The 17,468-nt window shown below is 39.3% G+C and overlaps 1 protein-coding gene across 1 annotated transcript in view; it reads left to right on the top strand.

Moving 5' to 3' along the window:
* Positions 1–124: 124 nt before the first annotated feature.
* rapgef2b (Rap guanine nucleotide exchange factor 2b) overlaps positions 125–17,468 on the top strand; it is a 127,360-nt gene continuing 110,016 nt past the window's right edge. The window contains exon 1 of the mRNA XM_047353149.1: positions 125–820. Within this exon, the coding sequence (XP_047209105.1) occupies positions 752–820 (69 nt within the window). The 5' untranslated portion in view covers positions 125–751. The remainder of the gene's footprint in view (positions 821–17,468) is intronic.

Here is a 17,468-nt window from a genome sequence, read left to right as displayed (position 1 = left end):
TAATTCTTTTGAAAACGCAATTAATAATTGGATGTGCATAATTAACTCTTTAGGGCTGCAGAGCTTTATTTTGAAAATCTCATCAGGATGTACTGTTTCTAACCCCTTCTGACTTGATCATGTCAGTCACCATGGTGGTGGCATACAACAGAAGACGGCAAACGGCGGTGTACCTATTCTCACTTCTAGCTGTCTAGAAACGCGAATAAAATGGATTTTCTCAGTATAATGTAACAGTTTTGACCTTCCGTGATGGACGCCATGTTGTTGCTGACAGGTTAGTTTGTAGCCGTTTGCTTTCCTTTTTGTTTACCGGATCCTTAATGGAATTTCGTCCCGTAGCTAGCAGAATGCTGAGGACACAAGAAATATCTTCACCTAATACTGGCTTCAACGGCGGGACTTCAGGTTGAAAGTTAGAAGAATAACTCAAATAGAGACTGTTCGATCCGTGTTTCTTGATTAAAGCAAGTTTTAATAATTAGTGGCCGCGGGGGCTGCTGTTGGCAGCAGGTTTCTGTTTGGGAAGCAGAGAGGGACAGACACCCCGAGGAGACCGCTCGGTTGTCTGGCTCCAGTCGTGGCCTGGCTTCGGGCACTCCCAGCTTCATACGGCAGCTTTCGGAGCACATCCGACACGAATGAACTAAAACAAAAGCGAGGCCTACATTTCTACATTTATTTCGCCTCTGGGTTCCTATAAAGCCGTTTTAAGGATAAGAAACTGCGCTACACGCCGCCTTCCAAGACAATGGCGTCTTATGTGGATAACCGCTTTCGGCAGGCTGTGATGATGAACCCGGTTGAACGGACGCAACAGGTCAGTGGGCTTTTTTTTTTTTTTTTCATTACATCGTACTACAAATTGGAATCAGAAGTGCTTATTTCTGGCTAGTCTGTTGCAACATCACGACACTGCAACAATTTAACAATGTTTCTGTGTGCAACTGTTGCCATGCAGCTCGTTCCTGTTTCATGCGCCTGCATCCCGCTTTAAGCCCTTTATCATCTGAGATAATCGGATATACTTAACATACAACAGGAGCTGCAACGACCGTAGGAATCTAACCTGCATGCATGAGTGCGCGTCGTGGTTTGATGGGGGCCGCAAACTTTACGCCCTCAAATTCACCCTATGCGTTATACCTCAGTGGTCCTGCATGTTTTAGATCTGCTTCTGCCGCCCAAGACACCCCAGCATGCCATCAAGTTTTGCAGAAGCCTGTTAATGACCCTTTAATTTAAATCAGGTTCTGGGAAACAGGGACATGTTCAAAACAGAGGGCCCCCGAGAGGCCACGCTAATAATAAACAGGAGCATGCGGTTGTAGATTGTTTGAATTAAACCGCAGGACACTAAACCTTTCTTTGTTTACATGCAATATGATCGTATTCTTTATTAATTGGGTGTTTGCCTCCAGTGCCTCCTGTTGAACAATATTATTTTGGTTGTGATGCACAGAAATGGAAGCATGTTATGCACAATTTACAGTTCCATTGAAAAAGATTACAAAAGCTATGGCTGTCGGACGTCAGGGAAACATCTCATTGCATTATTATTGGTGATTATTGCAATGACAAAATCAACTTTGAATTAACACATTCTCAGCCCTAACTAATTCGTTTTTTCTCTCATCCTCCCTGAGTTTTAGTATATTGGTCTATATAAGGTATGAGCAAAATGGCGGTTAAAGTCTGTACAACCGGCCAAATATATTTTGCAAGTAGAGTTATATTTAATAGCCTAGAAGATATGACATCTAAACAGTTTTTTGCGATTGTGAAATTGCACTCACGGGAATTCTGATGCGCTGTGCTAAGGATGCACAGCACATCACGAATACATCGCCGCTGCAATATCAGGACTGTTTGGTGTGCACTGATTGTTGGCCATTAAATTCTAAGTGTGATGAACCTTCATTTTACATGCCAATGTTTAGCCAGCTGGACAGAGTCTCAACGCAGCAGATGCTCACACTGGACACAGATGCCCAAATGCTAAAGCTCACAGAGTGACGGATACACAGATGAAAAAGAGAGGAAAGAAGAAAATAGACATATATCGCAACTAATATCGTCATCGCGATATTTGCCAATATTATCCCAAAATGTCCTAGTATCGTGCAGCCCCACTGTGCAAATCTAAAATAAACTATTGCTTTGTTGTTAGGTTCTCTGACACTCATTGGTCTCTACTGCTGGATTCCCACTCTGTAGAGTTCATGGACTTGCGGGTTGTTGTGGGCATTAACTTTGATCCACACAGGCACACACACAGAAGCTTACGTTAATATTCAGTTTCTTCTGATTTACAACTTTTATTGGTCAATTTTAAACTATTTTGGCTGAAAAACATGAAATCACTCCGAGTGCTGTAAACGAATGTGGTTTTGGCACCAACTTTACACATGAGCAATCAATACAATGACACAACTGTGGGTTACAGGTAGAGGCAGACCCTACGCCCTTCTGTCAATGATGGTGTCTTTGCTGGCTTGTTAACCGCCTCTGGTATTTACAGCTTTTTTTGCAGGCTGTAAATAGAGTAGATGACAGCTGGCAGCATGATGAGGACTGGGGAAAAGAAAATTGCCATCATTAGTATTTTATGGTAAAGCTTCTGCAGAAAATATTTTCATTTATGATAGACTAGTAATGTTTGCGTTAAGTTTGCTTAAAAAAAGAGACCTTGAGATTTTGTAAAAAAAAAAAATATATATAATCTGATTCATTGGGTCATTTTTTTTTTTAAAGAATTGTCTCTCCATGATGTGCCAGTACTGTTTGTGAGGTATTCCCTACTTACCCACCAAATGTGTGAAAGAGTTCATTTGTTGATATATGTTTGCTAGAAATATTCAGATTAAAAAAATCCAGGCTTTCTATAATTCTGAAAAGTACAAAACATGATTTAAAGTATGCTTCTGTCTGGAGAATCAGGGGAAAATAAAATAGAGTATGTAAAATATTTGTATATCCATGCTTTTATTAACTGTCCCATCCATACATTTTACTGTCCATTTATCCGTTTGTCCATCCACGATATATTTTTCAGATTTTCATCTGTCTATTCATTTGTCTAACTAATCCAGTTTCTGCTTTTTACAAATGTTGTATTTGGAGCCTAACCCCTGGAGGAGTATCTGCAGTATAAGTACTTTATGTTGAGGTTTCGGATCTATACTCTAAAATGGGACAAGATGTTTTGACATGACAAATATGTAATATTCCCAGTAAATGTCTTATTGTGTTTTTCTGGAATGTTTCGTTAACAACTCAGTGGTATTTCTCAAAGCCATGCTGTCAACCCACGTTGTGCAGTGATATAGAGAATATTTGCGGAAGTCTCACGGGGGGGGGAGGAAAATAAACCTGGAGGCTTTCTGCATGCTTGTCATTTTGCATTTATGATTCATTATACATTTTTTTTACTAAAATAAAAGCCAACGAAAAGTTTCTCTGCAGGAAGTCATGTTATTTCCAGCTGTAATCTTTTTGTTATTATAAATCATACTATTCTGACACTATTTTGGTCTTCCGTATTTTTCATCAGCAGCACCTCTCTCTGTTTGCGGAGTGACTGCAGTGACTCAAATGGGTTTATCTTAATGGTGTTAGCTGGTCGTCTCTGTCAGGATTTTCTAACTGCTGCAGGGATCTGGCTTTATCTCTAGAGACTTGCCACAGCGAGGCTTGACCCTGTGCCTCACGCTGTTGTCACATGGCAGGTTAAATAACTGACCGCTTGACAGTTCCTGTTCTCACTGGCTTTATCAGTTTCCTTTTTTTGTGATTATTGGAAGCTGTTTGGAAGTTTTTGGCTGCAGATGGATAAGGCCGAGGAAAGGACAGAAAGAGGAGGGTGACACAAATTTTAAAAATCTACAGGAGCGACATTAAAATATTTTTTTTCCTCACCTTCTTGCTACGAGGCTTCATCATTTCTTTGTATTAGGAGCATAGGCGGCATCGCGCTGTGTGTAAGACTGTAAAACTGTTTTTACTATTATAAAACAAAGAGAAAATGAGTCGGGAGTTGACATTCTATTTTGGCTCGAGCATCTTATATTAACCAGCAGCACCAAAACACCACCATTCATGTGTATATGCTACAGCAGGGAGGAACAAGTTTGGTCCTGAGAGCTACTGTCCTGCATCAGTTGCATGCATCCCTTCACCAGCACACCTGAATCAGATGGCTGAATTCTCTCATCGGTCTGGCACTGAGCTCTGCAGAGGCCTGGTGACAAGTCGTTCATTTCGTTCAGGTGTGTTGAGGAAGGGATGGTCTAAAAGTTGCAGGAGAGTAGCTCTCCAGGACTGGACTTTGTCACCTCTGTTTTAGAGAAGGTAGATCCTTATCAGAGATTTCCAGAAGGTTTCCAACATTTCCAAGTTCTGTTTGCTCCGTGGCAGACAGAGATTGAAAGCCCAAAAAGTTAAAGCTGTACTTCGTTTAGCGTTCTTGTTGTGTTCTGGAAATCTTGCTCTCCCTTGCTCGCTTGCAGCCTGAATGAAGTGCATAAAAACTAGATGTTCCTTTTTAAATAACTTTTTTTTTCATCTCTGAGCTTCCTCTAACTTCATTTTCAGCGACTTACTGATAGTAAAAATGCCTAACTTACAGTATTCTTCATTCGGTAAACCGCAACCACACAAAAGAATATTTTTGTTGGTGAGAACTGGTTACTTCTATTATGGTGCATTCCCTGATCACAAAAAGATAGGATTTTTGAGTTTCTGATTGCTTGGTTAGCATTTGAAACTGTTAAAGCTAAAATCAGCAGATTTTTTGCATCTCTAAACTGAGCTGTGCTTTTTTTTATTTATGTATTTGATCTTCCATTTACAAAGTGATTTTTGCTAATTTAGGCAACACTTTTTCCACTTTTGCACACATTTCCTTCTTTAATTTTTAAAATGATTGGACTTTATGTGCAAAGCAGATGATGGCCCATCTGTTGAAGACAGGCAAGTTTTCAATTGTCTTCAGTCAAAAACCAACATTCTTTGTTTCAGAGAAGATGTGTTTTTTTATTGAGAAAAACAATTTACTGTGTTAGCAAATTCTAGAACATTATAAAATAAACGTATATAAGTCGTTATTTTGGTGTCAGAAGGATGAAGAGCAGCACGCTTTTCGCCTCAGCAGGGATGACAGCCGCTTAGTTTTATTTTCAGCGAGCACATAGCTGGACACGGGACCCGCATCTCTCCTCTTCCTCAGCCAGGTGGCAAAGCTAAAGGCCACAAACAACAAACCGTCCTCCACTGCGATGACCCTGGTTCACGGCCACATAGCTGGAGGGACAAGCCACCTGCTTTACCTTGTTTCCACATATTCTGGGAAAAAGGGATCAGTGGCGGCTCACAGCGACCTCACAAGGTGACTAAAGTGGAAAAAAGGAGGCAAGTTGGAGATGTAATGTAAGAAAATAGCAAAGTGCAGAAATTAAGATTTCGACACTGAATTTAATGGATCTATCATACAGTTCTGAGGGAAGAGTGTCATCAAAAAAGAAAGTATTAAAAGTTGCTATTGTCAGATTATGATTATTTGGTTGATATAAAAAATACTGTTTCTGTATTCAGAGAGATGTGAAAACAAGCAATTAAAGTTCCCTGTTTTATTTGTTCGGTTCTCCTAGAATGTCCCACATGACTTTTAAAAATGCAGTACTAATACACTGAAAGTACTGATCCATAGTATTCCTCATACATCATGTATTCTGAAATGTACTTCTATTCAGCTATTAGTAATTAACAGCCCTTATTAGTAAAAGCTGATAAATGGCCTCTGCATGAAGGAAGCATTTATCCCAGGTTGTGAAATGATTAATGAAAGAGTGTTTCTGCGGCTCAGGCTCAGCATCCTGCTCCGTACTGTCAGGAAGAGGAAAAGCACAAGGATGTCTTGTGAACCTTAACAGGAAGGATGTTTTCAACTCTTTCTCTCCAAAGCAGCATTGCTGTTTGTTGAAGTTGCTTTTTGTTTTGCGAGTTGTTTCCTATTTTTGTTTGGGCGTCATAATCATCTGAACATCTGTTTAAAAACCTTCCTGACTGACTTTTTTTAGGGCAGGACTCTTTAAGCTCGAGTCCATTTTTCCTGGCAACTAAGGACTTGTTAATTCTCCAAAAGTCCAATCCAACCTGTATATTTAGCTACCACTCGCCTTGGCGTTTGCAGAGTTAGTGATGTCACATGTTATTTTTGAGTGGAAAGTTGAGACTGTGCAGACTAAAGTAGTTACACACAGCGGAGTCTCAGTGACGTATTCCTCCCGGCCTAAATATGTAGAAAGATTTCAGGGAGGCCAAAACAAACGTCCGCGATCTGGGGATGCCCAAACAAAACGTAGAGAGCTTCATTCTGGCTTATTTGAATCAGTGTTTGGATCTCAATTAGAGTAGCACTGGATGCTGGTCAGTGGCATGACTCTTTAGGGAGCATCTAATTAATAGAATTTAGAATAAAACTATTACTTTTAGATAACAAGTATTCTTTCATTAGACAGATAGACGTCAGTAACAGCTGACTTTAAACCAGGAATCATCCAATCTATAAATGGTTTCCTTCCCTAAAACACAGAAGAATGTTTGTGCACAGCTCCAGGCTTGCTTGGCTCCGAAAACTAATAAGGAAAAAGATTGGTTATAGTCGCTGTGCAAATGGAGCTCTGAGATTTAAGTAAAACTCTGCAGCTTCATCTAAATATCTCATTTGTTGCCAGTCTTGTACAAAGAACAAGCTAAAGTTCTCCAGTGTTGGGTTAAACGGAGTACTGTTTGATAACATCTGATGCTCTATATAAATGTTTAATATTCTTTGTAATTTATTTATTTAAAATGGGACGGTGCATATTAATTAACATGGGCACAAGTTCACATGTTTATATGCTGGATTTAGCCATGAAGGCTAATTTTCATTTGCAGTCCCATAGCATGTTAGGGTTAAAATATGACAAAGACATACATGCAGGACAATTTAAAACTAGCATTACAAAAAAATACTTTGACAAGGTTTTAGTAAAATCTGTCATACAATGAACACAGAAACAAATGTATTTTCGAAAGACACAACGAATATAAACAATATACGATAAGACAGATAATTAATAATAAAGTGTTAATAAGGTTTGTTAAGGTTTGCCCCGCCACTGTTACAGCAGGCCTGGTTCTTTGTTTTGTGCTTTAAAAAAGTACATACCAACTGTTTTATCCAGGTTCTGGTATAAACATGAATTGTTCAACCAGTTTATAACAGATACCATTGCTGATGAAAGTTCCTTAGCAGCTTGAGTCTCAGTTTTTGAATGTACGTAGATGACTGTGTCATCTGCATACATTTGACACGTTGCAGATGGATATGCGTCTAGTTGATCATTGATATACAGTACAGACCAAAAGTTTGGACACCTTATTCAAAGTGTTTTCTTTATTTTCATGACTATGAATATTGTAGCTTCACACTGAAGGCATCAAAGCTATGAATTAACACATGTGGAATTATATACTGAACAAAAAAGTGTGAAACAACTGAAAATATGTCTTATGTTCTAGGTTCTTCAAAGTAGCCACCTTTTGCTTTGATTACTGCTCCACACACTCTTGGCATTCTGTTGATGAGCTTCAAGAGGTAGTCACCTGAAATGGTTTTCCAACAGTCTTGAAGGAGTTCCCAGAGACGCTTAGCACTTGTTGGCCATTTTGCCTTCACTCTGCGGTCCAGCTCACCCCAAACCATCTCCATTGGATTCAGGTCCGGTGACTGTGGAGGCCAGGTCATCTGGCGCAGCACCCCATTACTCTCCTTCTTGGTCAAATAGCCCTTACACAGCCTGGAGGTGTGTTTGGGGTCATTGTCCTGTTGAAAAATAAATGATGGTCCAACTAAAGGCAAACCGGATGGAATAGCATGCCGCTGCAAGATGCTGTGGTAGCCATGCTGGGTCAGTATGCCTTCAATTTTGGATAAATCCCCAACAGTGTCACCAGCAAAGCACCCCCACACCATCACACCTCCTCCTCCATGCTTCACGGTGGGAACCAGGCATCCGTTCACCTCTTCTGCGCCGCACAAAGAAACGGTGGTTGGAACCAAAGATTTCAAACTTGGACTCATCAGACCAAAGCACAGATTTCCACTGGTCTAATGTCCATTCCTTGTGTTCTTTAGCCCAAACAAGTCTCTTCTGCTTGTTGCCTGTCCTCAGCAGTGGTTTCCTAGCAGCTATTTTACCATGAAGGCCTGATTCACACAGTCTCCTCCTAACAGTTGTTCTAGAGATGTATCTGCTGCTAGAACTCTGTGTGGCATTGACCTGTTCTCTAATCTGAGCTGCTGTTAACCTGTGATTTCTGAGGCTGGTGACTCGGATGAACTTATCGTCCGCAGCAGAGGTGACTCTTGGTCTTCCTTTCCTGGGGCGGTCCTCATGTGAGCCAGTTTCTTTGTAGCGCTTGATGGTTTTTGCGACTGCACTTGGGGACACTTTCAAAGTTTTCCCAATTGTTCGGACTGACTGACCTTCATTTCTTAATGGCCACTCGTTTTTCTTTACTTAGCTGCTTTTTTCTTGCCGTAATACAAATTCTAACAGTCTATTCAGTATGACTATCAGCTGTGTACTGTATCCACCTCCTGCACAACACAACTGATGGTCCCAACCCCATTTATAAGGCTTGAAATCCCACTTATTAAACCTGACAGGTCACACCTGTGAAGTGAAAACCATTTCAGGTGACTACCTCTTGAAGCTCATCAACAGAATGCCAAGAGTGTGTGGAGCAGTAATCAAAGCAATAGGTGGCTACTTTGAAGAACCTAGAGAATATCACATATTTTCAGATGTTTTACACTTTTTTGTTCAGTATATAATTCCACATGTGTTAATTCATAGTTTTGATGCATTCAGTGTGAAGCTACAATATTCAGTCATGATAATAAAGAAAACTCTGAATGAGAAGGTGTGTCCAAACTTTTGGTCTGTACTGTATAGGGCGAATAAGAGGGAGCCCAGGGTTGATACTTGTGGCACACCCATACAGTTTTAATTAAAAGAAGAAGTACTGTTGTTGATCCATGATTTTATCTCTATCAAATGCTTTTTTTAGATCGAGATAGACAGCCCCCACTAAGCTGCTATTTTGCTGTTGAGCAAGCTGTTTTACAGCTAGAGATGTATACATCAGAGATTTTCAGGCCGAATCCAATTCACCAGTTTTCGATAGCGCTGCTTGACCAGTTTGGATTTGAATACATTTTTGCATTAAGAACTAGAAATTATATATATTTTGCAAGTCTACTTATTATTAAAATGTTTTAAGAAAAAATAAAACAACGTTCCTAAAATGAGCCTAAAGTGAGCGACCTGTAAAGTGCTTTAGGTCATTGGACCCAGCTATCTGTACAAATAAAGCCCAGCAAAACAATTACAGCACATATCATTTACTCCTTTACAAGATAAATACTTACTAATTTGTCTTTTATGCACACACCAAAATATAACATGATATTCATTTTCTTTCTACAAGATCCATTTAAAATAAATAACAGCTGTGTTTAACTTAATATTGTGATTTGATTTGTTTGTTATAGTTGTAACTATACAGCATTGTTCATTTACTGTTATTAGAACCAGGAGCGATGTCAGTGTGAAGAGCAATGGATGTTACACACTCTACTGTTAAACAGTATTTTTTTCAAACAAAGACGTCATAATTACAGAGTCGACATTTTAAACTTTCCTGAGCGTCTTTATATTAGTGAACAACATAGTGCTAACTGCAAAGATCAGTCTCTGTGTGTATTCCCTGCCTAGTCTGTAGACCTCTACCTAAAAGATTATGAACAAGTTGTATTACCGCACGATGCATAAAAAATGCCATTGGACTTTTAAAAAGAATAAAACAGAGTTCCTGAATCCTATCTGTTACAATAATAGAGACAGACATGAGGCATTACATGGTCACTCCCTCTATGTTCAACCTCCTGCTGTCTGCAGTCTTCATTCAGTAACAACGACCTATTATCGATCAGATCCAGTCAATCATAAAACCAGCTGGTTCTGGTCAACAGGCGATTTCTCGCTGCCTCTTTATTCTCAGCTTTAAATTATTATCTTCTACATTTCTTTCTGTCTGAACTGAATATGAGAGAAAGTGTGCTTTGCTTGATTGTTGTCTTGTAACAGATCTTTTAAGATGTGATCAGTTCTTCATTATGTTGCACTGAGGCACGCAGGAGGACATTTCTGCTAGTCATGGTGAGACGTCCACTCATATATATTGTGCCGATTCATTTTCTTACATGTAAGTCCTTTTTTATAATAATAGGATGTATGAACCGATTCAATGTTCTGTCAATATCTTCATTGTGTTACAGTAAATATGTTCCAGTCTGTTTATAAAACTGTTCTGTTTTTTTCTGCTGGACTCAGACTCGGATAAAAAGTGTTTAAGGCTGAAACTTCCTCATGAGGCACATGTGGAGAGAAGTGTTTATGCTGCAGAAGAATCTGATTTCCTTCAGCTACATCATGTAGGACCAGAGAAAACTAATGTAACACAATCCAGTTTCTCCCATGTTGTCTGCCATCTGTACTGCTGTCTCTCCTGTTGCTGCTTTCCTTTATACTCCTGAGTGTGCATTTAATAAGGGCTTTCTGTGGGTAATGTGATTCATACTGCAGCGGCTTTGATCAGCCTGGTTACACCTTTCTGTCTCAGCTCACAGCTTGCATGCATTTGCCTAAAGCTGGACTGAAATCCATAATGATCCTTCACTCATTGCATTCTTCCTGCGTTTTTATCTGCCAGATAAGCTTCAGTGGTGGCTTCAGGGTCACTATGTACATTTGAACCAGCTGAATCACACACTCTACTGAGAAATGTATGTTTTAGGTTCCCATGATAACATTCCTCTTGGGTTTTTTTTCCACACAAAGCAAAACATATTTGGAGTGTAGGCTGCGTGAATTCCTCCAGCTTTCCCAGCAGAAGGATACAGCCCCAATGCCACTGAGTGACCACAGTTTTTACATAACCGAACCCTTACCCTCTTGGCTTTGACAGTAGACTATTTCTGTTTAAAAAAAACATGTACTTGTTTAAATTAATGTGATTTATTCTTTTGAAACTGTTCAACTGTTGTTGAAGCATTTTGTATGAATAGTAATTTTGAGCTATCACTGAATTAGTAGTGGTTGTATTATAGTAATTGTAAACAACCTTCTGCTTTGAATGAATTTAGCCTTCGTTCCAGACAGTACGGACTTACTCTGCTGTGTAATCCACTGTGTAATCCTACCTCGCGGTGGACTGCTCAGACGTGACATGGATCAGATAGAGAGCTGATTAATTTGTCCGATTATAGATCTCTTAAATCCCTTTACGCAGGTTCCACATGTAGCTCATACTTGTTTAGGCTGTTTGGAACAATGGCACTTAATGGCATTTGGTGTGGCATGACGTGGTCAAAATCAGGGCAGCGTTTTTGGTGAGGGTGCTTACGTACTAATTTATAAAATAAAGTTGTTGATTTTTTTAATCTGTGTATAGACTATGGAAAACCTATAGCTAGTTATTTTTTTTCCTTAGATCTGGACCTGAGAAGGATCAATCATACCACATTTGGTCTAAATCAGCGTTTCTATGTGAAAGTTGCAGCTGTTTGAAATTTTTGGCGAGTACGTCAAGTTGGTGGTCTTGCCACGCCCCCTAAACATGCTCAAAAACGCAGGGTTTTGATCACTTTTAATCCCCAATGCCTTAGTTGCAAACTGACCAAGTTTGAAATTAATAGCTCAAAATCCCTAGGAGGAGTTTATTAAAATTCAACATGTATGAAACTTCAAAAACGGCCAAAAATGACCCTTTGATCCAAAATGGCCGACCTTCTGTCGGTTTTACGGTGACGTTTATTTTTTCATGATTTGAAGAGACTTACCTGTGCACCAAATTTAAAATCTTTAGGACTTGCCAGTTGGTTTATCTCACTTTAGGGGGCACTGTAGAGAAATTTGCTAATTCTTATTTCCAGACCTGGGCAGTTTGGTATAAACATGGAAGTAAAGAAATAAATTACAGTGCTTATAGTGAGGCTTGTAAGCATTATTTTAATTAGGTGAAATTTGGCTTACAGTTGGTGAACTTGAATGTATGGATAAATAATTTTTGATTTGATAATGAACAGGCTAATCACATACAATTAGTTTGCTTTCAAGCCAAGTCTTGCCAAAAAACGTTTTTTTTATTGATCTCTTGAAGAAAGAGGTCCTGTTTTTTCAGATTTTTTTTTACAGGATGACAGAAAATAAATAGTGCAAACTTGACCAGAATGGTTGCTCACAATGTTTCCAAAATCTTTAGCTGGAGCATTCCCTACAGTGGGGCTTAAGGACGAATGCCCAGTTTTCTGCTAGAACACTGCTCTTTCCAGAAAATCTGAAAGGATCAAGACAGTAAAATCTCCTATTAACAGCTGATGGTTTCCACCATGAGCAGAAAGCCATGCAGTGTAAACAAAACCACGTTAGGACTGGACAGGTAGTTTGTGACGTGAAAGCTTGTGATGATGGCAGATTAAAAGAGAAAAAAAGAGGACGTTTTTGCAATACCTGCCTATACCTCTAAAACTGCGCTGTACATGAGATTCCAGTGTCCTCAGCCATAGTGTGGCCTGTTGGTCCTAATGTCGGTCCTAAGTGTTGGTCATCATCTGCTTTATGAGGAGCAGTGTTGGTCGTAGAAAGGTTTTTACTTGTCATGACAGTCATAAGAGCTGATTCATGATTTTACCAGTATGAGGAAAAACAGCTGTGTGCGCGCGAATGGGGGCTGCTTTCAGAAGTGAAGTCTGCACCAGCAGCTGTTGAGTTTGGCCTGCAGGAATATCTGCAATGCTAGATGTTCATTTTCCTCATTTATAAATCAGTGATCAGTGTTGTTCCACTTTCTGTGTGCAGTGGAGCAAACTGGTGTACCATATATGTCTTGTTGAAATCTTATCTTTGTAATTGGTCCCGGAGGGGTTGTCAGACCTGTGGCTGGTCACGTTTCCCACTCCACAACACTAGGGAAAATGTCCATTCATTTCCAGGACTTCAACCTAATCTGATTCATGTTGGAATGTTTCACAGTTTCTTGCCACTTCCTGCTTTGGAGAAGAAGGGTCATAATTATCTCAACGGCAACTTCAATTATCTTTCTAACGGTTCTGAAAGCAGATTGCTTGGATGCAAGTCTGGAAATTTTTATGAGTGTTAACCCAGAAAGCTGGTCTGTGCTCATAACATTAAGGATCTGTTCTGGGGGAGAACCTTGTGGAAACATATTCACTGGAATGATGCAACATTAGCAGCCTAGAAAACATTTCATCCTGGTGACAGAGTGGTATGTGCTTCTTTTGCCATTCCAGCTGTAGTTTTTCTCTAAATGATGTGATGTCAGTTACATGTATTAGACTGTATTATCTCCTTGGCGCCACAGACCTTCTCCTGGCTGGGTGACGCTTGCCTTGGTTGACCTCTATGATGCAATAGCATACATTTTCCCACATGGCTGTTTTTTCTCCTTCACAAACCCTTCTATTTGTTTTTACTAATCACCATTGCCATAGTTAATATTAACATCTTCTTATGTATCATGCAACCTTGATGCAGGAAAGACCAAGTAACAGAAATAGGGTTACATAACACTGCATTGGCCTTCTGCAGAGCTAATGCTGGTCCAGCCTTCTTAAAGTGGCATTTGTTTGTTTGCGATTCAGTAAATTGATTAATAAACTCACAGTGGAAAAGTCCACCCAGCACACACTGAGAGAAACATGCTGTTTAGAGAGGAGGAAATAGGCTGAGCGGCACAACAGTACGCCATCGGCTGAAATCAGAACCAAGCAAGCATGTTTCCACAGGTGTGTTGGCTAAAAAAGTCCTGGGTGGGGGGAGGGTTGACACAGTTACATCATACGTACTGCTAATCAGATGCTATGTTGGGAATGAGTAGCTGTAGTACTCATCAGGATGGTGAGTCAGAAACATGAGGAAATGAGGGAAATGGAGACCAATCAGGGAGTAAAGGTTCTTCTAATTTCATTATTTTTTAGGATCCAGTTTGGTTTTTAGTTTGCCATTCTGCTTTGTAAATGTAGATAGTCTGGTGGAAGATTCTCACTGATAATAGTAGTAAAAAATAAAATTTATTAAAATCAAAGAAATTAAACAAAAAAAATATAATCCAATTGTTTTCTTTGAAACAGGCAGCTTGCGATTATTGCTAGTGCTGCTAAAATAATACAACATATTGACATTAACGGTTTTAATAATGTTTTTATTCTGATACACAGACTTAAGCCAGCATATGTAGAAGCTAATTCCAGTAGTTTTAGGTGCTTCTTGAGCTAAATATTAAACCTTTTAGCTGTTCTGCTCTGTATAGAATAACACATACAGAACACACAGTATAACCTGGTCAGTGAGAGCCACAGGTCAGCTGCTACATCAACCTTGCCACTTATTTTAGAGTTTTAAAGCACTACCATAAAAAGATTAATGAGTGATGCTCCTTTATTTTCCACACCATGCCTCCATGTAGTGTGTGACCAGAAATGGATAGAAAATGTCCTAATTTGTAAATTAACAAAATTGTTGCAGCCATTTTCTAGTCATTTGGACCACTAAAGCCACATTTATCCAGCCACACTCACAGCGTTCACACACAGTAGAGCAGCAGACCACCTGAGGTTTGGTGTTCTGACCAAAGACAAATCGACAATGTTCTTTTTAGGCAGACAGCGTTGGAAAGTCTCGTTCTGCATGTTCCAGTTATACCTGTCATTGAGATTGTGATGCACTTTAATGTATTTTTCGCAGCGTTGCTAGGTAAAGCGGTACCATTTGTCTCTGGGTTTACCCCTGTCACAGTTCTGATCAGTCTGGAATGGAAGTGGGTTTCATGTGGCTGATTTTTAAGATTGTTTAAACTGTTTGAATAAAGTTCATTTTTTAACTTCTTTGAATAATTCTTTAAATAAATTGAATATACTGGAATATAAATTATACACTGTGACCATATCAGATCTGCTGGCCTTGTCATCTGTTTTGGTTTCAGAGGGTCATAAAATATGTGGTTTAGTGTTTTCATGTGAGCAGGTGAATGCACCTTCCTCCTGTGAAGATGACTGCCTACAGCTGTGCTGTTGCCTATATTTGATTATTATGGCAGGAAAAGATGCACAATATTCCTGCATGCGACACTTTGAGGTCAAGGGCTTCAAATTAAGCAAGTATGGTTCTGACCTAACAGAGGGACTCTGTTTGTCAACCATTTTCTACTTGTCAAAAGCAATTAATGTCACATATATAATATTGTTGCTCCTTTGGGAATATCAGATTTAGTAAAAGTGTACCACCTGCACCTGTATACACACCATGTAGACTTAACCTGAATTGTGCTCAGGGATTTAGGCCCCAATTTTTAGTTTTTCATGTATAAAATCAAATTAGCCCATTCTGAATGAGCTGATTTAAAAACATTTAGTAAAGAAGCAACAATAACAGCCACTCACCAGCAGCTTTTCTCCAGAGGCCTGTTGTTGCTTCACTTTTTTGCAAGGTTGCACCCCTATTCCGTATGTACATTACTAACCATCATGTATTTGCCTTATCAATTTATCTCTAAATTACTCTAAATGACCTCTTAATGGTACATAATATTTAGCAGTCACATAATCCCACATTCATACAACAGACCATATAAAACCTTTGGGTATTATTTGACTCATGGTGTGTATGAAACATCTCATGACAGGCTGTTCTTTGTTACCTTAAAAAGGCAGATAGAAAAAGACTAAAAATAAAAAATGGCAAAGGAGAAAAATTACAAGATCTCTTGTGTCTCACTATTTTGTGGCACTGAACTAAAAAAAGGAAACAAAATCCCCAAACGTTTCAGTGCATCCTTTTTTATATGTACGACAATGCCAATAAAAATGTGAAATTCACTGGTATGAATTAAATTTTATCCAAGATGATGTGATGAATACAGGAAATACATTATCTGCTAAAAATGTAATTTTTTTTTTAGCAGACAGGATTTCAGAGCATCCCTACTTCAACTGCTTATGACTTATTCAGTTTAGCACAAAAACTGTGTTATTTGTTGTTCTTGGTGTGTTGTGCATGCATATTTTCTTTCATCATCTTCTGCTTTGTCCTTGTTCCTCCAAGATTCCATTCATAGCTTTTCCAGCTGTTAGAATACATCTCCAGCAAGGAGTTCCTGCTGTGAAGAGCATAAGTGAGCAACAATTACAGAGAAAGTGTCAACCGATTAATCCTTACATCGTCTCCTACAATGGTTTAGAATTTATGTTTTAAAACGGATTCTGTAGAAACATTATCAACACTCTCAACTTAATGCTACAGCACAAAACTTAAGCAGTTCCCTTGGCATGATGGTAATAAATCTGTACACAAACAAACCCTACGTTATATGGAAGTAGATCCTCCAGTGAAACTAAGGAAAGGAAAAACCACAAAGGCTCACCACGATTCCTTTGTGAAACATCCTCAGGATATAGCCTGAAAGCCGTCTGGAGCTAAGACCTATTTTAGGCTAGGTGAAGTGAAAGGCTTTGGGTGGGATCATGGGCAACACTGTAAACAGGAAGCTTCCATTCAAGCCCTAATCAGCATGGTATAACTCAGTGTTACAGTACACACTGCATGGTAAACAAAAGAGAGCTACAATCGGTTTCTGTAACAAGGTTTCAAAAGCCGATCTCTTCATTGCAGTTAGAGCTTGCTGCCCTCCACATAGTAAAGATTGTTGGTCTCAAACAATGCCTTGCAGATGTGTTCATGCTTGGAACGTCAAAATATTTTATTGCGATTTTATGTATACAAAGTAGTGCAATTAATTGTGAAGTGGGAAGGAAATAAAAGATTGGTTTTACATATTCAAATCTGAAAAGTTTGAAATGCTTGTCTATTTGGCCCCTTAAATCCAATAGCCCAAAATAGAAAACATTTTAACCAATTTGGATAATAAACTGAACAACCCAGCAGGTTGCATCGAGTCACAGACTCCTCCTGGACGGGCAGCGGAAAAGAAACCTGCAGCAGAACCAGAACCTGGGTTAGTGTGAGCAGCCATCTGCCATGACCGGCTGTGGGTTTGAGAAGACAGGGCATACAGACAAAAACACAGAAGAACTGATCCAGGAATACTTTCTATGTTAATGAAAAGTAAAGTCTTAATGGCAGTAATAGCTCCTTTAGTGGCTTTATCTAGGAGAGAAACACAGCTAAACAGATAAGCTCTGAGTCAGTTTTCAAGTCTATAGGATGAAATGTTCATGCTGTGGAAAGTAGACAAGCCAGCATTTGGGATTAAAGTGAAAGGAAAAAGGCCAATAGTTACAACTAAAAGAAAGGCACAAGGCCCCTCTTTACGGTAATGATGAA

Source organism: Girardinichthys multiradiatus, chromosome 23 (assembly GCF_021462225.1).
Source record: "Girardinichthys multiradiatus isolate DD_20200921_A chromosome 23, DD_fGirMul_XY1, whole genome shotgun sequence".
Taxonomy (NCBI): domain Eukaryota; kingdom Metazoa; phylum Chordata; class Actinopteri; order Cyprinodontiformes; family Goodeidae; genus Girardinichthys; species Girardinichthys multiradiatus.
The sequence above is the reverse complement of the archived record's forward strand: the minus strand, read 5'-3'. Positions and strand labels throughout refer to the sequence as shown.